The sequence below is a fragment of the Tuber melanosporum genome (assembly GCF_000151645.1).
Source record: "Tuber melanosporum whole genome shotgun sequence assembly, scaffold_36, strain Mel28".
NCBI lineage: Eukaryota > Fungi > Ascomycota > Pezizomycetes > Pezizales > Tuberaceae > Tuber > Tuber melanosporum.
In genome coordinates this window covers 713429-736650 of record NW_003299041.1, presented here as the reverse complement: position 1 = coordinate 736650, position 23222 = coordinate 713429, and the positions used below count along the sequence as shown (strand labels likewise).

The window sequence follows — 23222 nt, the reverse complement described above, 5'->3', positions numbered from 1 at the left end:
TGACAAGTATGCCTTGCGAGTATGCCTTGTGGGTAAGCCTTGCGCATATGATTTATGTTTCGCACATGACCTCATTATGAGGTCATGGGTTTTGTGCATATGACTCAGTCGAGTCATATGACTTGTTTATTGCGTTATGATTGGTTTATGAGTTTTGCACATGACCTCGTTATAAGGTCATGGGTTTTGAGCATGTGATCACTTTGGTCACATAATTAGTTTGTTATGATTTGGTTTCGCACATGTGACCACTTTAGGTCACATGACTATGGGCGGGAAGAATACTATATAAGGAGGCCGATGCGGCCGAGGAAGATAGGTTCTTCACGCTTTGTTCTAAGTACTTTTCCTACTTATTACTTTAACGAATATAAAACACCTTTACGATCTTTGTCGTTATTGCAACGTTGTCATTACGCCAAGAAGTGCTCGTCACGAAGACGAGTTAGAGAAAGCTTACAATAGGCGTTTCTGATAGAAGACAAGGGTCTTGTACTATCGGTAACGTAGGCAGAGGCCTAGAGCTATCGTAAGACAAAGAAAGAAGGAGACAGAAAAGATAAGTATCGTTCCCCGTCACCAAGAACTAACTATCTAAAAGGGGATCGTTACAATACTCCTCGAACTCAGAGTCTGAATCACTTGCTGAGTCATCTGAGAAACCAAATCTGTCCTCATCACTCGTATCCTCATTCTCCTGATTGCTAGACTTGTCGTAGCCTTTGATCTTAAGCTGCCATGCCAGCCGCATGACTCCTTTCACAGCCTGATATAGGGTTTCTGGTGATCTTGCTCTGCAGAAGCTCACTGTTGCCATTTCACGCAACCGTTGACTTTTGAGACCATCGATGTAGTAACCAATCAAGACGTCATCCAACTGCGGGACATCCGATAGCTTTCTTTGAAGAAGCTTGAGAACCCTTCGTGAATAGGAGAATACGTCCCATTCTCCTTGTCTAACATTGCTCATAATTGAAAGGATCTCTCCATAAGCTTGATCATCCAAGTATGTATCTTGTAATTGCTCCACCAATGCCTTCGTGAATGCAGCCTCATTCTATAAAACCTCATTTGGAAGCTGTCTCAAAAAGCGCCCTGCAGGAGATTTCATCGGGCAAGCTATATGAATTTGGGCTACACAGAGCCATTTTGACTGCGTCGTACTACTATTGAACTCTGGTTCCAATGTCGCAAGCCAAGATTCCATTCAACTCAGAAAGGCTTCAACACTAATCGAATCATCATCTCCAGTGAACTCCATACCAGGTGATCTTGGATAGTAATTCATTATCGATGAGACTACTGGGAAATACTCTGAATAATAATCTGAACTGCTTAACAGTGATGAAAATAAATTCTCTAGATCGGTCGGAGGAAAAAAGTCTTGCCCGAAACAGAATTGCAAGTCACAGTCATCCTTTCCCTCTACCACTTCTTCGGATAATGCCTCCATTGTGTCTCTTGTTCCGATATCCAGCAAATGAATGATGCTTAGCAGGTAAGGTATGGCGAAGGGGTCAAAGTGTGCCACCAATCCGTTTCAGAGCACCACTTTGTCAGGGGGGGAGTTTCTTTCCCTTTTCCTGGATGGTGGTTTGACTACACACTGTGCCCTACCCGCTAACTCACTTTACCTTCACGATATACCAGAAAGTAATTGCCTGATAATCAGGACTGGTGAGCAGTGATCAATTTCAAAAATAACGCAGAGGAATCAAAGAAAGAAATGTAGGCTCAGTTCAGTAGAGATGAAAAGTTCTATTTCCCGGTAGTGGGTGTGTGTGTGTTCTCATTGTTGCTAAGAGAAAAAAAAGAAAGCTATAAGAAGAAAATCCTGCATGCCAAGCCCCCTCTTACACATGAAAAATATCCAGAGCCTCCTCCCCATCAAATACATGAAAGGCACCTCCAAATCAAGCAATTCTCCACACCGGTACTCAACTGTATGCCAAGAGTGGGTGGTGTGCTGCAAGTGACAGTTACTGTAAGGCCTGCACCAAATGCCAGCCGCAGACAACAGCATTCCCTGAACAGAACCTTGATATATTCTAGCCTACCGGTAGTACAAGTATCATACAGTATTAGAGTAATCGCTGTATTCCAAAAATCTATGATATAATTCTCCCCCCCGCCCTCTCTAAAGCTTTAACAAATACCCCGACCCACTCCCCCTCCACCCAATCAAACACAGCCCAATGGAAACAAACTACGCCCTCCTCCGCGAGTCCCTCACCCCAGCCATTCTCCAAAAATCCATCCTTTCTCCAAACCCCGCCACGGACCTAGAAGACCTCAGCGACTTCCTAGACTACCTAACCCAAGAACTCTACACCTTCCTCCCACCACCCCTCCAAACCGCCACACCCCTCTCCACCACCACCCTATACCACCCCCTAATCCCCCCGCTCTCCACCCTCCCCCCATCAATCACGGAATCGCTGACAAACTACGACATAGTCCCCGACACCGACGACGTCGAGAAACTGATCTCGCGCGTGCTGTCAGAGTACATCGACGCGGCGTGCACGCCGCCGCCGGAGTGGACGGGAGCGGGGAGTAGGAACGATGCGTGTGAGATTTGCGAGAGGGTCGGAGTGGGGATTACGTATCATCATTTGATTCCGGTATGTTTTTTTTCTTTTCCCTTTTGCTTTCGCTTCTAGGGGGGAAGAAGGGTTGACTTGTGGATTGATGGTACTGTAGAAATCTACGCACGCAAAAGTAATCAAGAGGAAGTGGCATCCGGAGGTTATGCTTGATAGCGTTGCATGGCTTTGTCGGTTAGTTGTGTAAACTCTTTTTTTTTTTTCTTTCATGGGAGGGGGTTGATGTTCGATAGACCGTGTCATTCGACTGTTCATCGTTGCGCTTCCAATGAAGTTCTTGCCCGGGAGTATTATACCGTTGCCCTGTTGCTTGAGAGGGAGGATATACAGAGGGGGCTTAAGAATCGGTAGGATGGTTGGTGGTGGTACTGTACAATACCGGGACAAAAGCGATCGTCACTTGCTCTTTTCACACCAAAAGTGGCTGTTCTTGCAACAATGCCATGTCAACTTCAATTGATTCTATATTAGTTTCAGGTGACAGGCCCTGGTATGGACTTCACAATACCTCAATTTCAGCGGGATCAGATCTGTCTTGCATTGTTAGTTAGGCTATGAAAATGGGAATTTTCAAAAACAAGTACATTTTTCTATGGGCCTCCATACAAATTTCGAAGCTTGGCACAAATATTTAGGCACCCTGAGCCTCTCTTGCTTGTGGAATGGCCAATTCACAATTAATCGCAGTTAAAAAGACATGAATTAAATCACCTGGTTACTGGCTACTTACATCTATATTTTGGTAATAATTGGTATTGGGGTTCCTGAATCAGTGAGGACTTAGTTGGGGTTAAATTTCGCTAATTTTGGTGTGTTTTCAGTTGGTATCATAATACTTTACCCGCCTGACGATGACTTATGTCCAAGAACTTTATGATAGGATGGCGGGCGTCGTGTCATGTACTCGTACGGTACGAGGGGAATGGAATTGTAGAGGGGTTTTGGTGCTGCTGGTTATGATATGATACATGCCTGCATACCATTCGCCGAGGTGGATCATATTTTGGCTGCATTGATGGATAATTGTTAGGGAGTTTCGGGCACACTCCAGGCATGGGATATCACTCGCGGATGGGACTCTGGACTCGGCGGTCGGGAAATGGGCAGTCTCCTAACAGGGTTCGCGATTCTACTTGTAGGTATGATACCATATCATAATTAAATAGTAATTTGGGGGGGGGGCAACGAACAGGGGGGAACAGCGATGCACCAAAAAATCTGGCGCAAAACGCCAAATCTGGCAGGGCCGATTGTTGTACCCTTTCTGTTTGTTTTCTCCCCTGCCATGTCAGTGGCTGACGGACAGACGGCTCATCGCGAAATTTAGTGAAGCGGAGAAATTCAATGTAACCCTTAACAGAGGCCCAAGTGAACTACCGTACAAGCAAGCTTCCCAGAAGTAAAAATATAGGAAAAAAAAATCAAAAAAAATCAACGGCAGTAGCCAGCGAAAAGTATATCCATGTGTGAAATTTCATGCAAGGGAAAAGTGAAAAAGAAAAAATATATATATATATATATCTTCCGTCCTTCTCCCCGATCGATTTACTCCGCAGCGATCATCCTCCTATCCCCCATCCCTAGATTCCCCAACTTCTCGTTGACAAATCCAACCATGGCCTTAAACATCAAACCCCCACCCTGACACGCGCTAGACTCAACATGCTGGGCCAAAGCGCTGAGTGTGGCGAAGCTCTTCTGCTTCTTGCTCTTCGTGCCAGGCGGCAGTACGATGCCAAGCAACGCCGGATCCGGGCAATGGTAAATATTCGGCATGTGCGCGATGGGCGAGAGCATGTGAGTCTGCAGCGCCGCGAGCAACCTAAACCGCTTCCTGGAGCCTAATGGGCATAAGGGACATTCATACTCCCCGCCCGGGAGGAGGTACGGATGTGCGGGGATGGTTGAAGGCGTAGCGATTCCGGATTCGGAGGATGCGCTGCTGATGGGTAGGTCGTGGGGGTCTGTGAAGTTGAGGTTATTGTTGAGTTGGGGATGGGCGGTTGGGGATCGCATGTGCGCCCGCAGTTCAGCGAATGTTAGGAAGGATGGCTTTGTGGTGGTGGGGTCGGGGGGGTCGGGACAGTTTGGACATTCGAAGGTTCCGTCTGGGAGGAGCCAGGAGCGGAGTTGGTCTATGGTTGGCTCCGCCACAGGTTGGTTTGATGCGATGGAGCTGGTGGATGGGGTGTAGGGGTTGCCTGTCGTGGAGAAGCTTGCTGCTGAGAAGGATGGGGAGTTGATGAGTATTCCACCGCCACCGCTAACGCCTGCGATTGGGGTTGCGGTTCCAGTACTACTACCCCTCGGGGTATAGACTCCACTGCCGGCCGAGGAGGAGAAGGCTTCGTTTGAGAATCCGCCCGGAGTGAGCAACACCCCGCCAGCGGGATCGTATCTTGGAAGACCGTCGAAGGTTTCCGATTGTGCGGAGGTGCTTGCAGCATCGCTCAAGTCGTCCGGAGTATCAAAGACTGGGCCGCCACAAATGCTCGAGATGTCGCTATTCGTCAAGGAGAGGTTCCTAGTCTGCCGGGCGAGAACGGCGTCCAGGTCGGTGATAACGTTTGTTTTGTCCTCTGCGATGATGGCTCTATCAAGCTTGTCCCTCGTGATACCGGACTTGCAGACCCCGGACTCGAGATGGGCCAGCAAGCTGGATGGCGCATCAAACGTCTTCTTGCACCCCCCAACACAATCCACCTTCCTGGCTAGGAGGGGTTTATGTACTCGGGCGTGCTCACGGTGAGACTTCAAACCTGTACTCGTCTCGAAGCTCTTCCTGCATTCCCCACAATAGTGTATTCCCCGTCGATCTGGCGGCGGTTCCCTGGGATTAGAGTGGCTCCAGGCAAGATGACTATCGAGCGCCCTTGCGCTGCGGAATTCCAGGTCACAATCGAGGCAGCGGAATTCACTGACTGCACGAGCGCCGCAACTCGATGTAGGATCCGCCCTATGCCTTCTGAAGGCGGACTTGCTATAAAATGTCACTCGGCAGGTCGGGCAGCCCGTAGGGATCCCCATCCGATGTTGGTCTTGGACATGGGAGATCCAGCAATGTGTGCAAGATATTGGCATTCTGGTAGGTGTGGACTGATCAGTAGGTGGTGGTGTACAGTACTTTTTTTTTCGTTGCAGCCTCGTCCAGATATATGCGGACCTAAGAATTAGGCCTCCCACCCTACCCTACCCACCGGTAGGCCACCACCCAACGACTGGCACAGCTGCAACGACATTTACGATATCATACCACCGCACAAACAATGTACCGTAGAGTACCGGTACTCTACTGCGCTGTACCCGCATACTAGGCACACAGCATACTGCGTGAAGCTAAATGTAGTGTCAGGTTGAATCCAATGAAGCAATTGACAGCGCTGTTCCAGTGCTTGTACGGCATTGCGCTATCCGCGTAGTAATAGATAATGAGGCGGCCTGAGGGAGCCATCATTCAGCGGTTGCCTGGACCCCGTGTTATTGGCGGGTTCTACCGTAGGCAACCAACATTTGTCTCACAAATACCTACTCGTAGAGTACTGATTGTAGTTACTGTGTTGGCAGATAAGGTGATAAATCGAGGGGGCTGGGGGTTTCCTTTGTTCAATAGGCTTTTCTGATACCGGTGTGGTAGAGGTACCTTTCCAGCGAGAAGTGGGATTCATAAGCCGTCACTGGGGCTCTTGGTAATATCATACCCGTTGACTTTATGGATTGAATATACAAATGTTCGAGCGCCATGAGAAAACAATCAGACAACTACCCTTATCGTACAGCTTTTTGATATTTTTAAAACCGACCAAGGAAATTGGAATTTCATCATTTTGTTCCATCATGCACTTTGCCCTCCAGATGCTGAAATATTCTTTGAAGACAAGAATGCCGTATAAGTTCTGGGATACTTCTGGCTCGAATGTTTGATGGAAGGCTCTTTGTCCTCACCGACTCTGGCTGAGTTAAAAATGCTTTTATCCCGATCAAGATCATCCTCTTCACCGCTATAGGCGGCCTCATCGGAATCAGAATCCACCTTGCTCGCCTTTATGACCTTTGTGGGTTTAGGATTGGTGAATTCTCTCGACTGTAAAGCCTTTTGCCTCAAGTACTCGTGATATCTCTCCCCGTCTTCCTCACTCGAGGAAGGCATCTCATACGACCTGCTTTGAGATTCCATGGGTTCTTCAGTGGCCTCCCGGCTACCGGGGGCGGACACGGAAGCGAGATTGGAATTGCCTCCCATCCAAGGATCTTCGCCTCCTTCACGGCTCTCTTTGTATTCCTTGTCGAGTTTGTCCAACCACTCGGCCTCAGCGCTCTTGACGTCGTTGGCGTCAGCGCACGCGGCATACTTCTCCAAGAGCTCTCCATTGATTTCCAGGAAGCTCCCCCCGTAGGGGAATGGTTCCAAAATCTGTTCGGCCCAATCGGTATGACCCCCGATAACAAAGCAAGCAGCAAGCGCTTCCGCGCAATTCAGCCTCCACGGTTTCCCATAGTTGACGGTGTTGGCGGCGATAAGGTACGGTAGTAGCCGTTCGCATTTCCCACCGATTTTGTGGAAGGGAACGTCTGCTAGCCGGGCCCATGAACATTCGACCACCGCCGCACCATACTTCTCCATGAGTTCTTTGTCGGCTGGAGATACTACTGTTTTACCAACAGGCCTGGAGGGAACGTGAGAATTTCTTTCCTTTCACCCCCCATTAAGGTAGTTGCCACTTGGACGGGAGAGGAAGCAGAAACTTACGTGATGACAACACCATTAAACTTTTTGTCAAGAGGCATAGATCGAATCAAGCCCTCTCGCATTAATTTTTGCCCCGAACATCTCTTTCGGTCGCAGTGGCCGAGATCCCAACAACGAGCTATGAGACTTATGAGTAAGGTTTGTAGATAGCGGGGGAAAAGAGATAGAAGAAACCTTTGAATGGAAGCTTTTGGGTTTCCCGCTCTCCCTGTCCACGATTCTCGCGGCGCTCGCGTCCCTGGTATCGTTGGCCCTTCTTCTTAGCCATGTTTGCTTGGGGCGATTGAGGAGATGGAGACTAGAAAGGTTGTGTGTGCGTGCACGTGTTTTTGCGTGGGGGAGAGGGGGGTCGAAGAGCGAAAGGTACAGAACAGTAGTGGGAGGCAAGGAAGGGTGGTCCACTAGAGAAACCTACTCGAGTACTCGAGCACAGCCTACGACGACCGATCGGACCGTTCCGACTACCGATGTTTAGAGGCGAAAGACCACTCTATCACAATCGACCGAGGTAAGGTGCCGGTAGTTTAACCCTTAGTCTATTGGGCAATCTGGATAGGCCACAAAATCTCAGTGTGAGATCGCAAAAGCTTTGAAGTTTCAATTCACAGCCACAGTACCGGTATTCTTACAGTAAGGTACTGTACTTGTAGGTACAAGTATAATATCCTCAGTGTAGAAAAACATGAGATAATCCAAGAGTCAGCTTAATCTTGGCGTAAGCAACCCTCTGATCCACTTAAACTTTCACTCCACAATTCTCCAACCCGCAACGCGTCAACCTCAACGACATAGCTCACAGCTCAAAGTAATCATGGTCCTTCTAACCCTCACATCGCAGCTCACGGCTGCGATAGAGGTCTACAACAAGGAGAACCCATCCTCCGCGATCTCACTTCCTACGACACATCTCGATCACCGCCAAATCCGCATCATCTCCCAAACCCTCCTTAACACCTCCGAAGATAAATCCCAATACCGCCTGAGCACTCTCCTACAAGGATGCAACCTTTATCACCCCCCACCTCCGCCAAAGCCCGAGCCAGTATTGTCTCCGCTGTCACCCTCCTCTCGCCCTCAGTAAGCTAACAAAATACCAGACTCAGGAATATAAATACCTGATGGCACGCCTCCGCCAGCAAGAAGAAGAGCGGATTTACAACGCCCTAACAAACAAACCTCAAGACATCTACGAAGAAGAGGACGAATATACTTTCCAAGACCTTAAATCGCAGCTATCAATAATCGCTAATGTATTACTGTCGACGATAGCTACTTCTGTGGCTGTATGGATGGTTGCCAGTGGCTGGGATGTCCCGCAGAGATTCGCCTTGGCGTTTGCGTCTAGCATTGTTGTCTGCGTAGCGGAGGTGGTGGTTTTCAATGGGTACTTGAGAAAGGTGGACAAAAGCAGGAGGTTGGAAAAGATTAAGGCCCAAAATGAGGTTAAGGAGGTTGTCAATGTCTGGGAGATTGGTGGGGTTGCTAGAGCGCTGGATGGGGTTAAAAAAAGGAGATGAACTCATTCATAGGGCTCCTCTGGCGCGTTTTGTATAGATGCTGTACGATATTCGGACCCGGATTGTACTGTAGATAGAGGCCCGAGTTCTATTTTGTTTGGGTAATGTTTATTCATCACTCTACTCGTGCTTAAGACACGGTCGATTATGGTACATGCCTGAGCATTTTAATCCCGACACTTCCCATTATTATGTCTAGGGATAGCACTTACCGCGGGGGGCCACGGGGGCCTCGGATCATGACCCAAGAATTAAGAGGCACGGTAGTGTGGTCAAGGCTAGGACCACAGCAAATAGGGCTCCTATCCTCGGGATAGATAGAGTAATACATACCTTTATAACAGCAGCATTGTTACGTGCTTTCGGGACTCCGGAGGCGTTCCCGAGAAGGATCTTCGGGCTGATCAATGTGGCCATCAAACACCCCGGAAATAATAAGCCATTAGAGCATCTCAAAGACATCTAGATTATGGTAGCCTACCGGTATCCCCCATCACCAATGGAGCTTCCCCTCATGGTTACAAAAAATGATCACCGAGCCAGCTCCGTAAAAATTTCTGTCGGTGAGTCCATGACAAAACACAACCATGCTGCATATGTACCATATCATACTTGGATATTTCATGATGGGTGCTGAATGCAGAGCAGGCTCACGTGACGGAGAAAGGACCCTGACGGGTAGGGCAGAAATCACTTTAGCCTACTGATATAGGCCCAACAAACAAGAAAAGTCCATCATGCCACCTATCGCACCGGTCGAGGCCCTGTATGAAGGCCAGGTATGGGTGGCGATAAACAGTTTGTTTGTATAGAATTGACGAATTAAGATATTATCATAGTAAAATATAAGTAAAAGGTTAAGAAGGAGTGAAGGAAGGTGAAAAAACTCGTGCATCAAGATCTCTGGGAAGAGGCAGGGAGGAGGGTTTATGGGTTGGCTAGTGGTGCTTTTGCGGTTGGAACAACCTTTCTGATTCATTCCTAGGGTGCGTTCCCACCGTCGTTGTGACCCTTTCCTAGCCAACACCTAGTCTATTGTAGTTCCGTGGGGCGACAAGTACGACACAGCAATTGGGGCGGCACACCCCTTGTCACTCACTCTCTTAACGCGTCGACCAAAACATTCGCCCAATTCGCATCCTTCTACCTCTAACCCTCCTTCCTCTGTGCTAGTCAGTCACTTCTCCTCTCCCTTCCACCTTTCCCCCTTCATCCCCCCCATCCTTTCCGTCCCCTATTTCCACCTCCACTCCATCTTCCGTTTTCCTCTCCTCCTACTATTCCCCCCATCCTTCTCTCAACTTTCATCCCATCCTGACAGGTTGAAGTTCTCCACCAGTCAATATATAAAACATGTCTGTTGTTTCACTGCTTAACGTTAATGTCCTCAACAACCCTGCTCGCTTCGCCGACAAGTATCAGTTTGAGATTACCTTTGAATGTCTCGAACCTTTGACTAAAGGTAATCTTGTTCATTAGTCCCTTTTGCAATTTCTATCCTTACTGACCCGTTTTTTCTGCAGATCTTGAGTGGAAGCTTACCTATGTCGGTTCCGCTAACTCGTAAGCTATATCCCATCAGAATTCATCGCTTTCCATCTCCAATCTCTTATTTGCTAACATTCCCAACAGCACTGAGCACGATCAGGAGCTCGACTCCCTCCTTGTCGGCCCCATCCCCGTTGGTGTCAACAAGTTCGTTTTCGAGGCCGAACCCCCTGCACTTGCCAAACTTCCCTCATCCGAGATCTTGGGAGTTACCGTCGTTCTCCTCACATGCTCTTATGATGGCCGCGAATTCGTTCGTGTTGGTTACTACGTGAGCAACGAATACGATTCCGAGGAACTCAACAACGAACCCCCTAAACAGGTTCAGACCGATAGAATTGTGAGGAACGTTCTCGCCGAGAAGCCCCGTGTCACCAGATTTGCCATCAAGTGGTATGTACACGATTTCCATCCTTCCAATACCGCTTTTCTTACGCTTTTCAAGGGACTCTGAGGAATCCGCCCCTTCCGAATTCCCCCCCGATCAGCCTGAGGCCGATGAGGCTGAGGATGATGCCGACAATTACGGAGCCGAAGAGGAGGAAGGGCTCGAGGGCGAAGAAGAAGCTGGGGCCGCTCCTGCCGATGAAGACGTTGAGATGGGCGGAGCAGATGACACCGCGGGCCCTGCCGCTAGCAAGGAAACCGATGAAGTCTCTGATGACGGTTCCGAGGACTTGGAGGCTGAGAGCAGTGGTGAAGACGACGAGGAGGAAGAAGAAGGTGAGGGCGAGGCGGAAGAAGACGATGCCATGGTCGATGATTCTGCTGCAGGCAAGTCTGCTGAAGCCAGCTCCTCCGCTCAGCCAACCACTGCTCAACCAGTTGTTCCCAAATAACCAACCACCTATTCTGTACGAAACGCCTCGGATAAGAGGGTTCCTATCACCAAAGTATTTACTTGTACGGCTGGAATGTTGTCATGGGTTATGGTTCAATCTTCTATTATAAAGTAGGGTCTCTTTGTTTAAAATCAGGTGTTGGAATGTTTCTTTGTATGGGGCTGTCAACGATGGCTGTGATACATAGATGTTTTTCCTAATGGCAGGCTTGAATTATACTCAGCATGATTAACCTTGAGGGGTTTTTTTTTCTTGCTTCGACTAATATTTGTTTCTTTCGCGGAGCCTTTATGTAGCGATAGACCATCCACTCAAAGGGACTTGTGGCTGCTGATTTATTTGAAGGGATTTTTACACGAGTGACCAGCTGTGATGTAACATTGCCGCAGTATGGGGGGTTAATCGGGGAAACGGTACTAGAATTGTGTTGCTTCGTAGCTGGCCAGGGAAATTCGGTAATCAATCATCCACTTACTTGCATAGCTTGAATATAAATTATAAATCACGGAAAACCTGTCAATGGCCCTGCTGTCACGTCCACCTCGAGCTGGTATATTAATTTACGATAGTTGGAGAGTATTATCTATGAATGTTTCGGCGGTGTTGCGACGTCACTGCCAAGAACGTTATTGCTGAGGTTGGCCCCACAATTCCGCAACCTAGTATAATCTCCGAGCATTGGCACTCTTGGGCTCCTTTCTGAATCGCTTCTCTCTGCAACCCTTTTACAACCCAAACCTGTGATGGATTTCCTACGGTCAAAGCAGGCTGGGATCCAGCACGACTTTACGGGAGCTCTTGCAGCTCCAGATCTATTTGTTCTAGATGAAGTTTGTATCTTCAGCTCACTCCCCCAACGAGCTCCCCCAACAAGCTCCCCAAACTGACATTTTCCACCGCAAGGTTGAGAAATACGGAATCGAATCCTCCGTGTCTGTCCTTGCCTACGACCCAATCCAATCACTTTTCGCCGTCGGAACAAATGAAACGGCGACCACTCCCGGAAAGGTCTATGTATTTGGTCAGAAGCGAGTGCAGGTTACATTCACATTGACACGCAAGGCCGGCGTCAAGTTTTTGAAGCTATGCGATAATAGGATTGTCGTCGTGGACACCAAGAGCGAGCTCTCAGTTTTCGACATGACCGACCTCGAAGCTCAGCCTGCCAGATACTCACCTCCGGGAATTGTGAGCGCGGTTTTGACGGATCCATCGTTGGATTGGGTATTCATGGGCTTGCAGAATGGAGAGGTGGTCGCGTACGACCTTGACCGGCGGCTCAGGTCGCCATTCCTGGTGCCGAATTTATGGAGGGAACGGTCGCCGAAGGCCAGGGTTTTGCCAATCGTATCGCTTGCGCTGCATCCGCGGGATCTCGGAACACTCTTGATCGGATATCTAGAGGGGTGTGTTGTTTTCTCTTTGAAGCAGCATGCGCCAACGCTTCACCTTCAGTTTGAGATACCGCCTGGTGCGCCTGGAGCTGATCCGGAACGGAGCATGCTAAATTCTGTGCGGAGGCCGAGGCTTTGCGAGGCACTGTGGCATCCTACCGGGACGTTTATCTGTACTACACACGAAGACTCTTGTCTTGTGATTTGGGATTCACGAGATGGCAGGGTCGTACAAGCTAGGACTCTGCAGGATACAAATGTCAACATTCCGTGCGGTCCGCAGCCAAGTATGCTTAGCGAGACTGAGGGAACAATAATTGTCAGACAGCCACTGTTTAAAGTGTCTTGGTGCTGTACGGATAACCCCGATGACACCAGCATCTTGGTAGCGGGTGGAAATCTGTCTGTGATGCCCAATAAGGGCCTCACACTTCTGGATCTTGGACCCACTCCGAATATGCTCACTTCATCAATTCAATTCGTCTCGGATCACTTTGCGTCACCTAGAAGGCAGCGTGTTTTGCCGACTCCAGCTGATCTCGATGTTGTTGATTTCTGTTTGCTTCCCCGAACCAGCCCTCATTACGCTGGGAGCCATGACCCCGTTGCTGTCATTGCTTTGTTAGCTTCCGGGGAGCTAGTGACGCTGAGCTTTCCGGATGGCCAACCTATCTCCCCGGCCTTGGTGTTCCATCCTTCCTTGTCATTGATTCATCCTCGTGTGACAACCGCTAATCTCTCGCCTATAAATCGCCAGCGGTGGCTAGGCATGATCGAGAGCCGTGATGGCCCAAAGGAAGTAATCATTGGCGGGGTGGAACATGTCAAACCTCTGAGACGATACGAGAGTCGAACCGTGCTACAAATGGCTCACTTGGATGGGACAGTAAAGATCTGGGATTTGGGACTCGCAGACGAAATCGAAAACGAGAAAATAATGGAGGTTGACTTAGGGCAGGTTTTAGAGCGTGGCGTCGATCTGAAGATCGAGTGTGTTTCCATGGCAGGTTTTACCGGAGAGTTAGCTGTGGGAATGGAGACCGGAGAGGTCGTGCTATTCAGGTGGGGCAAGAATAAAGGCTACGGAAGGACTAGAGAAGACGAGGCTCTGCAGTCCATGAGCAGGTCTGAGCCGGGCAGTCCTACTGGGGCAATTAGAGATGCAAAGTCGAAGTCAAATCCTACCCTTAAGGAGGGCCTTTTGCCGCTTTGTGTTCTTGAGCAGCATTGTGGGAGTGTTTTGCATCTTGCCTGCAGTGATGTGGGATTTGTTGCTATTGCTTATCAGACCGGTCATGTATCTGTTGTTGATTTGAGGGTATGTTTGGGAGATGCCTCGAGGTTTCCCCATGCTGATTTCTCCCTAGGGGCCTGCCGTTATATTTCACCAAAGTTTGACTTCCTTGACAAAGGAGGCTAAGAGGTCTAGTGTTAGAAAGAGCCACGACAAGCCTATGGAGGGAGAGAAAGCTACTTGTTTGGAATTCGGAGTTCTCACACTCGAGGGCGATGGCAAGCAATTGATTACGAATACTCTAGAGCATCTACTAACAGTGAATCACAGAGTTCTCAAGCATTGCACTGTTCGTCGGAACCAGCCACGGTAGAATTGCGACCTTCAAACTACTTCCTCAAGGCCCCGGCTTTGTCTGCAATTTCGTGAACATAACCCACATGGAAGGCCCAGTTATAAAAATAATTCCATTAAACTCCGATTCCGGCAAGCGTGTATATGCCACACAGCAAGCCGTAGCAAACCTCAGAGACGGTATAAAAGTGCCCGGAGTTCTACTGGGCGTGACAAAGTCCGAATCGAGGATATTCCGACCGCCGACTGCGAAGGGCGCGCATAAGAGCTGGGAGGACTCTGACTGTCTGTCTGCAAATGTGGTAGAGCTAGAAACTCACGGTGTCTGTCTCAGCTGTGTTATGGGTAATGGTGTTGTGAAGAGTTATTCAATCCCTGGGCTGAAGGAGATTAGTGAGGTCAAGATTGGACAGTGGTTTGAGAAGAGCAGATTGGCGGACATAATTGTTACTGGAGCTGGATATATTTTCGGGTGGACTTCTGAGGCGGAGTGTTCGCTGTTGCATATGTGGGGGAAGGGTGATAGTTGGCGAGTTGTATGATTTCCGGGTTTGTTGACTATAAGGCTGATGGGTAATTATTCCAGCGCGGATACGCCAAAGGACACCCTTTACAATCCAAATACCCCCGTCCCCGCCCGCCCTACAATATCTAACTTTCAATGGATCTCCGGAACACAATATGTCACAGTCGAGGATGTAGACCTACTAAGTATGCTCCTTGTTTCCCCTTCTCCCACGCATAGCCTATCTAACAGAACTCCAGTCGGTGGCCCCGAAAGACCCATGTCCCGCAAAATGATAGAACAAATGCGCGCGGAAAAACGCCAGGCAGAAATAGACGCACGTACCGGTAGCGCTGCTGCTGCTGCTGGCGCGTCAAACCAGGACGGGGTATTCGCAAATATGGCGAAGCAGATACAAGAGCGGACCGAGAAGTTGAACATCATGGGTGATAGCATGGATAGGCTCGGCGAGAGCTCGGCGAATTTCGCGGAGGACGTGGGTAAGTTCGTTAATCAGCAGAAGAGGAAGGCATTGCTCGGCGGTGAGTAGTTCCCTTTGTGATCTACAATTTGAAGGCAAGGTGATTAATGGTGCTGCTGGTGGCACAGGTCTTACTGGAAAATGGTTTTAAACCAGTATCCATGCTACTATTCATGGGCCTTCCTTTCTTTTGTTTTCTCTCTTGAGCGTTTCTTTGTGTACCTTCAAGTTGTGTTGGGAATCATGAGCACATTTGTACTGGTTGTGGTCAATATCATGGTTATTATTTATTCCAATGATGCCCTATCTGACGTGCACTTGGCGGAATGAAGCTTTTGCGCCCGGGAAGGTCTTATTATACGGTATCATACCGGTACCTGTATTATGGGAATAAATTTAAGCCGAAGCAATGGTATGCTCCCCTTGTGAACTCTGGCTGAAGAAGAAAACGTCGCGTTACTCGTACTGGTTGAGTACTTGTATTGAGGCTGAGCACAGGGTTTCACCTGTATTTCTTCTGTCGGAGATCGACACTGGCGCATGCATCCGTTCGCAAATGGAAAGCCAGACAGCAAGGCACCATACCGAGCCATCCTCGTATATCTCCTCATATTTACCGGTATTGTGCGTGAAGGCTGTGGCGAGGTAGCGAATGGATGAGACCCAATGAAATGGTGTGATGACCCAAGTTATTATAAGCTCCGCACGTGTGGACGAATTGGAAGTGGTGAATGGGGGGATTGTAGTCTGTGATACAATACTGGGAAGAAGAGAGGGGGGCTGTAATGCCGATATCCGCTTGCTATATTACTACTCGAGTATACACGTTCTTGCTCGCTTGCATCTTCTTCATCTCCTTCTCGTCTTTCTAGCTCAACTCTCTCGCCGGAGTGTTGATACAAACCATAATCTACTCGAGTACGTTCTCACATCACCAAACAAGCGAATGATGCAAGAAGAAAAATTAGACAAATGACCCCCCGCGCAAACCTCTCCCTCTCGGAAGTAATTCTGGGCGCACTTTTCCTGTCCCTAACGGCATACAACATATCCCGAACACCACGGGAGACGGGATGGTGGTACATTGCCGTTTTCTGCCTCTGTATGTCTGTCCTCTTGGCAAGCCGGTCAAGTTACACGTGCAAGCTGACAAGTGCCATAACCAGTCAGAATAGTCGGCAGCGCCCTCCTACTAACCATCACGCTCGAGCAAGCAGATACAAATAAATCACTCGTCATCCCCGCGACCGTGTTCTCCGGAATCGCGGTGTCGCCGTTACTAGCCGCCTGTCTAGGGTTTTTGAATTCCTGGTCGGTAGCATGAAAAACCAGTACAATTCATTGCAAGTATCATATTTTAGACGCTAACTCTTGAGAAAAGCACCCAGCATTTGTCAACGATCTACCATCCCATCCTCCGACTACTGACCCTGATACATTTACTCGTGCTCGTGGCACTAGTGCTTAATGCCGTCGGCGGGGTGTTGGTCCCCCTCCATTCCACCCCCTCACCCTCTCCGTCGGCGATCACTTCCCTGAACCAGGCAATCACATACGCCCGTGCGTCATCGCTTCTCTTCCTCACGGCCTGGACGTTCATCCTCCTATCCTTGATCATTCTGTACCGCCATTGGCGGGCCTTCGCGTGGACCGCTAGAGTGTTTTATGTAGCGGTGTTGAGTGGTATGCCATGTTTGCTCGTCAGGATTTTGTATGCGGTCCTGGCGGCGTGGGATTTGGGGAAGGGGGGTGTGGTGACGCCTGGGGGAGGGAGTCGGTATGGGGTTTTGAAGGGGGATGTGGGCGTGTTGGTTGGCATGAGGGTTTGTATGGAGTTTTTGGTGGTTGCGGAGTGGGTAGCTGCGGGGGCTCTAGAGTGGTGGTGGGGAGAGGTGATGAGGGAGGAGGAGAGTGGGGGGGCGAAGGCGGTTTGAGAAGGGGGGGAACTGTGGGGGGGGTTGATCTCATTCCGTTCGTGATATGATTGCCTTTGGGATCATTGGATAGATTCGGCGCCCTGGGAGTTTTTTTTTTTTTTTTGATACCCCTTTCTCAAGGGATAACTATAACTACAATATCATGGGGATTATTAGATGAGGAAGCCAAATAAGTATCATACGTACAGTACTAGTACAAAAACCTACCACACACAATGTGGACATCAAAACCCACTACCAATCCTAAAACCCCGAGCACTATACCCTGGCAAGCCCCGTTCTATCATATCATACATATCATATCATACATCCACCAGAAGGGGGATTCCCGAACCCGGCGATCCATCGCCTGTTGTAACACCCAATCCCCCAGCTCCGCCATTCACCACAGGAACACAATTCACAAGAGTACATGACAAAATAACTCGATATCTCACACGTGGTCCAGCCTACTTACCCCCCCCCCTTCCTCCTCCGCAGAAGGAATCACTTCTCACTGGGGAAATATGACTGGCAAATTCGACCTAACAAGGTAGCAAGCTCGGCTGGTCTAGTGGTATGATTCTCGCTTAGGGTTCACCCTGAGCTTGTTTGCGAGAGGTCCCCGGTTCAAACCCGGGGTCGAGCCATGCCTTTTTTTCATTTTTTTCCCTTTCAAGTGCTGGACGGCAGGCAGGCAGCTGGTGGATTATGGTACCGTATGGCAGACAGTAGTAGGCCACCGGTATCATACGGCGATTGAATGAATTGCTGAAAGAGAAATCGGCAGGCTTGGTTTCGATGTACTCGAGTACAGTAGCATGCGGGGGGGGAGAGGGGTTTCTCCAAACTATGATACCTTATCAATTCCGAAAACCTAGCCAAGCTTTGTATGATATTATGATAATAATTTTAGGATATGATATCGTACAAGTTAGATTTTCACCCATCTCTCTCTCTCTCCACTGTACTCGTACCGTAGCTTCCATCCTCCCCCACCTGCAGGGGGGGGGGTTAAAATTGGCGAGTATGATATCATACTTTAAATAAAACCGTCGGCGACCCTACGATAAAGCTAATCTCCCATGTCCTTTTCGAGGAATATGATTTTGGAACGAAAAGTGATGGCATAGATACCATACCGTGTTTTACAGTAATTTATGATATGTTCGCCACTTCTATTATTCCTTACCTTTTAGGGCAACTATGAGGTGTGTGATTCGAAACCTCTGCACCGAAAATCGTCCCTTTAAAAGGCGTTTTAACTAGGCCCCTATAGACCACCGCTCTCCGAAAACTGTCCAGGTATGGTATATACCGGTATGACGCGTAAAGATTATCCTCCAGATGTTTAGACTACAGAGCATTCTGACACTTCTGACACTTCTCCATCATCAAAGATTGGGGCATTAGACTATTGTAACATGTTGCTAGGGCAATTGGCTCAGTGAATTAGGGGTAATGATGACTTTTAAGCGAGGGTAGAACTCTACAAGGTTTTGTGTGTGTGGGTCCTTCAGTTGGTACTGTACTCGTACTGGGTAGACTATACCTCAAATTAATTACGAAATGACTTTAAACCAGGAAGTTGGGAAAAAGGAGATCCAGGTTTCGATGGGATTCCAACAATTGAAAAAGTAAGGCCCCTGCCGGTCTTCGCTGCGAAAAAGGGGCAATCACCAAGACTTTTTTTCCCAACCGCTGTATCATACTTACTGGGGCATCATCACCATCATACGATACTCGCGCCCATCCACAAAAACAGTTTGAGAAAAAAAGTTGAAAACCCTGACAAGAATAGAAGAAGAAGAAAAAAATCCATAGGTACAAGAAATAGAAAACTAGAGACTATGGCTCAGGCCGTAACAGACCCGGGACAAGCAAGGAGGCAAAAAGACAAATCTTAGTAACCCAAACCCAAAAAGATAAAACACCACCCTTCTAACCATCGTTGGGCTCAAGAGCTTTCCCGCCAGCTTTAAGCACAATCATGGAAGCCTTGATTCCAGAGACGATAATGGCTTCCGCCATGTCGCCGAGGCACTTTCTCGTCTCGTTACCCGCGCCGGAGGGGACGCCTAAGGAGGCTAGGACAGAGACAAGCTCGCGTCTGATGTCGGGCTGGACGTCGGGCTGGCAACGCCCCACAATGATCAAGTCTCCAGCATTCTTTGATTGGCCAACTTCCCCCTTCGCCCTGGAAATGACATAGTGGATGGGTTGGGCTGTTTCGACGGTTTCGAAGAGGACACGCTGGGAAATGGCGGCGGGGACAGAGTCGGCCATTGACTGGAAGAAAGCGTCTACGGCGTCGGGGACCGCAGGGTCACCGGCGGTGGCTGGGGATTGGGTCGTGGAATCCTTGGCTGTATCCTCGCGGGAGAGTGTTGGCACGTTAGACATAGAGAGGCTTCTTGGGAGGTCGGGGCGGTGGATGTTAGCCGGTGCGGGGAGGTCCAAAGGTTCTTCCACGACGCCGGCTTTGTAGGCAACACGGACAATCGTGGCCGTAACGTTGGTGTTGGTGGCCAGTTGCAAGACAAATCTCATGGCAATGGTATCATCCGGGCCGCCAAAGAAGGGGAAGAAGATATGATGCGAAGGGTCAGCAACTGGAGGAACAGGAGGAGCGGAGTCAGCGTTCTTGCGAGACCGGACACTGATTTGACTGATGGCACGAGAAAGAGTTCGTTCCATCAAAGGACCTCCAAACCCTCGATTAACCATGATAGCAGCGGTACAGGCAGCAGTATCAAGCGCTTTATTGATGAACAGGTTATGCTGCTGAGTAGTAAAACGATTCTCGGTATTCGCATACTGTGCGTCCTGGGCGTCGCTCATGGCGCCGGTCTCACTCCATGGAATCAAGAGAAGGTCGGAAGAGCGATCAGCAGCCTTACCGACCAAGGTCTCGGCGAAGGAAGCCTCGGGCGTTATGAACAATACAGCAGAGACGGCCATGTTCAAGAACTTGCCGAAGGAACGGAAGACATTGACAACCGGATCCCTGTCCTGCAATTCGTCGACTTCGGACACTTGCATGACGGTTGATGTACGCTGAGTGAGTTCGACGAGGCGGACCCCATGCACCTCCAAAGGACGTTTGCTAATATCGGAGCGGGACGAGAGTGGATCTTCCTCGGGAATCGCTGCTTTTGATTTGTGAACTTTGGGAGCAGGTCGCACTCGTTCTCCAGCCAACAAGTTAACAAAGGTGAGAATGCTCGGCATGCTCTCAAGACGAAGCAGCACTGTGATCTTGGAAAACCTGGTAACGACCGCCTTCTGGCCTCCAAGAGTTCCCTGGGAGCTATCATCGTCGCCAAATTGAATTGGGTTTCCATCCCGGTCGGCTTTGCCCTTTCTCCAGGCATCCATCTTCTTCTGGTAGTCCGGAGGGTACAAATACGTTACCAATGGGGTGGTAGCAAAGGTGGTAACCAAAGCCATGATCACGAATATCGTGAACACCCTTACGCCTAAAATCCCTGCTTGAAGACCAATGTTCTTCAAAACACCGCAAAATTAACATGATGGCCCTTTCATGCTTGGCTCCAGCTCCTGCCGAATCACCGAAATAACTTACCAGCACGATCAATTCAACCAAACCCTTACAACTCATAAGGACACCAATCGTCAAACTCTCTCTCCACACCAGGCCGTTGAGCCTTGCCGCCACGGTTCCACCGGTAATCTTGGCCAAGAAAGCTATAGTAAGGACGCCAACGACATAGCCCCACGCGACGGCCCCGTTGAGCAATCCAATATCCGTTCTCAATCCGGAAAGAGTGAAGTAAAGGGGAAGGAACAGGACAGACACGAGATCCTCAATCTTTTCCGTAAGTCGAACGGCGAAACCGCCCTCGTGAGGACAAATCAATCCTATCAGGAATCCACCAAAAATCGCGTGTACACCAATGATGTTAGTGAAGAATGCCGATGCGAGAACCATTAGCATTGTGAGCGCCACCATAGACTGGGTCGGCCCGTTCTCCAAGGAGCCATCACGGCGCAAGAACCATATGAAGACAGGTCGGACGGCGTAAACCAAGAACAAAATCCAGGCGATCGATAATAGTAGGACATAGAGCGCCGTGAGCCCAGTTCCCGCATTGACCAATGCGACCGTCAGGGCAAGCAAGATCCACCCGACAACGTCATTACCCACACCAGCTGACAAGACGATGGTTCCAACGGATGTGCCCAGAAGCTCGAGCTCGGTCAAAATCCTAGCGAGCACCGGAAAGGCCTACCAAACACGAACACAGTCAGCATTCCAAAGCAGTGCAACCTGGATGGGCTCAGGATGTTGGCTGCAGCACGCACTGTGATCGCCATTGCAACACCAATAAAAAGCAAGTAGACTGCGAAGGATATATTGTTGTTGACATCACTGTCATTCTTAAATTGATGGTAAAGGCCGTAAGCGATGGCCGCGCCTAAATTGATACAAAGGAAACGCCAGGTCAGCCGTGCGTGTCCAGGAACCAGGGCCAGGATTAGTTTGGTTTCACACACCAAATCCGAAGGGCAGTACCATTCCCGCCGCACTGACACTCACTGCAACCTTCCAGTTCACAAGCAGCAATCGCATGTCCACTTCCAGTCCGACAAGGAACAAAAAGATTACAAGTCCGAGATTGGCAACCAGAGAAAGCAACGGCATGGAGGTCTTGGGAAATATGGCATCCCTAAAGCCAGGGATTCTGCCCATGACAGTAGGACCCAAAATGATGCCCCCGACGACTTCCGCAATAACACGGGGCTGCCGTAACTTTGAGAGAGGCCAGTGCAAAAGACGGCAAACGACGATAATAAGGGTGACCTATCGCGCACGCCCTGTCAGAACAAATGGTTCCCCCCCCCACACCGCCCCCGCCCGAAGTTTAGCTATTGGGACGAGCAAAAAAACCAACCTGAATGATGAACAGTGTAAGAGGATCGTTAGGATTGTAATGCGAAGGATTCATCCCCTCCAATACCCCCGCTTGGTTGGCGGGACCCGTGGAGTTTCCACTCCCTCCGGCCATGCTGGGCGGATCTTGATGAAAGAAACCGGAAAATTAAGTATTCTAAGCACCACCGGGTACAGAAATCAGCAGAAGGTTGTCGATTCCACAGCCACTCCACGAACGTAGAGGAAGAGAAGGCGATGAAGAGGGGAACGAGGAGAAATAAGAAGAGAGGAGAGAAGAAGTAGCAAGAAAGCGGAGGGGGGGGACTTTAAGGGGGTGGGGGGTCCAAAAAAAAGCAGACCTGGCCCGCTCAGCGGGGGGGTGCAAGATAGGGTCCCGATAACAAAGAGTGCGGGCACAGCACTGCAGTAACCTACTCGAGAATGATATGATAGCAAAACTATGCAGCTAGCAGCAAGATATCATAGCTTCAACTATCAAGGTCTTGGCTTAAAGTGGAACACCCCAGGCCCTCGCTTGTCCCCGTCAATATTGCGCTTGTTATATGATATGATACTCGAGCGTGCAAGCGCAAGTGGATTCACCATGTCGCAGCAATTTCAAACGATACAATCCCATTTTTGTTTATGGCAACTTCTACTACTGGTATATTTGAATTTTCATAGTGAACGGTAGAGTACTATTATATGAGGGCGCATACAAAATTTCAGTTTCTCGGATACTGGGTACAGTACCGGTACCAGTTCTCAGCCGTATCAAAAACCCCTTGGTTTAGGTCTGTACGGCACTCGTATCATATTATGATACTGGAGTTGAGTATCGGACCCTGCTATCATACCTATCCACAGCACGACAATTCTCCTCTTGCCCAGAGACGGCAGGAGGCTCAAATTTCAATCGTCCTGACCGACAACCTCAATTCCCGCGTTCGCCAGGCGACGACGGCGATCAGGGAGTCGGAAGTACCACCCCGTATGCAGTTCGCAGTCACCCGTCACGTATGAAATTGCAAAGAGAAAGGAGCTCTAAGCCCAGAACCTCTGACAAAGAGTTATTGACGAAAATGGCCTCATTCATGAGGGACAGACGAGACTGGCAAAGGTTACCCATGCCATAGCATAACAACAGCAAAAAAGCCGCGAAATAGCGGTAGACTACCATA

The 23222-nt window shown here is 49.3% G+C and overlaps 8 protein-coding genes; 5 read left to right on the top strand and 3 right to left on the bottom strand.

Annotated features, from left to right (window-relative positions):
• Positions 1-2105: 2105 nt before the first annotated feature.
• GSTUM_00007523001 (uncharacterized protein) lies at positions 2106-3066 on the top strand. XM_002839486.2 has 3 exons: positions 2106-2624; positions 2704-2780; positions 2840-3066. Exons 1-3 carry the CDS (start codon positions 2196-2198, stop codon positions 2955-2957), a joined length of 624 nt encoding a protein of 207 aa, XP_002839532.1. The 5' UTR covers positions 2106-2195; the 3' UTR covers positions 2958-3066.
• Positions 3067-3946: 880 nt separating this feature from the next.
• GSTUM_00007522001 (uncharacterized protein) lies at positions 3947-5687 on the bottom strand (the record flags this gene model as incomplete). XM_002839485.2 has 1 exon in its annotated part: positions 3947-5687. The coding sequence occupies one exon, from the start codon at positions 5685-5687 to the stop codon at positions 4152-4154; it is 1536 nt and encodes a 511-aa protein (XP_002839531.1). The 3' UTR covers positions 3947-4151.
• Positions 5688-6293: 606 nt separating this feature from the next.
• On the bottom strand, positions 6294-7720 carry GSTUM_00007521001 (uncharacterized protein). XM_002839484.2 has 3 exons: positions 7528-7720; positions 7354-7471; positions 6294-7270 (listed from the first exon to the last, which is right to left on the bottom strand). Exons 1-3 carry the CDS (start codon positions 7619-7621, stop codon positions 6439-6441), a joined length of 1044 nt encoding a protein of 347 aa, XP_002839530.1. The 5' UTR covers positions 7622-7720; the 3' UTR covers positions 6294-6438.
• Positions 7721-8132: 412 nt separating this feature from the next.
• On the top strand, positions 8133-8993 carry GSTUM_00007520001 (uncharacterized protein). XM_002839483.2 has 2 exons: positions 8133-8395; positions 8451-8993. Exons 1-2 carry the CDS (start codon positions 8165-8167, stop codon positions 8868-8870), a joined length of 651 nt encoding a protein of 216 aa, XP_002839529.1. The 5' UTR covers positions 8133-8164; the 3' UTR covers positions 8871-8993.
• A 985-nt stretch (positions 8994-9978) lies between these two features.
• Positions 9979-11525, top strand: GSTUM_00007519001 (uncharacterized protein). XM_002839482.2 has 4 exons: positions 9979-10332; positions 10394-10433; positions 10503-10811; positions 10864-11525. The coding sequence occupies exons 1-4, from the start codon at positions 10224-10226 to the stop codon at positions 11255-11257; spliced, it is 852 nt and encodes a 283-aa protein (XP_002839528.1). The 5' UTR covers positions 9979-10223; the 3' UTR covers positions 11258-11525.
• Positions 11526-12003: 478 nt separating this feature from the next.
• Positions 12004-15524, top strand: GSTUM_00007518001 (uncharacterized protein; the record flags this gene model as incomplete). XM_002839481.2 has 7 exons in its annotated part: positions 12004-12090; positions 12164-13972; positions 14022-14241; positions 14291-14778; positions 14845-14953; positions 15008-15289; positions 15357-15524. 7 exons carry the CDS (start codon positions 12004-12006, stop codon positions 15377-15379), a joined length of 3018 nt encoding a protein of 1005 aa, XP_002839527.1. The 3' UTR covers positions 15380-15524.
• Positions 15525-16120: 596 nt separating this feature from the next.
• Positions 16121-17377, top strand: GSTUM_00007517001 (uncharacterized protein). XM_002839480.2 has 3 exons: positions 16121-16330; positions 16395-16539; positions 16610-17377. Exons 1-3 carry the CDS (start codon positions 16201-16203, stop codon positions 17160-17162), a joined length of 828 nt encoding a protein of 275 aa, XP_002839526.1. The 5' UTR covers positions 16121-16200; the 3' UTR covers positions 17163-17377.
• A 1302-nt stretch (positions 17378-18679) lies between these two features.
• Positions 18680-22297, bottom strand: GSTUM_00007516001 (uncharacterized protein). XM_002839479.2 has 5 exons: positions 22061-22297; positions 21663-21969; positions 21471-21583; positions 20731-21393; positions 18680-20651 (listed from the first exon to the last, which is right to left on the bottom strand). The coding sequence occupies exons 1-5, from the start codon at positions 22172-22174 to the stop codon at positions 19086-19088; spliced, it is 2763 nt and encodes a 920-aa protein (XP_002839525.1). The 5' UTR covers positions 22175-22297; the 3' UTR covers positions 18680-19085.
• Positions 22298-23222: the final 925 nt, after the last annotated feature.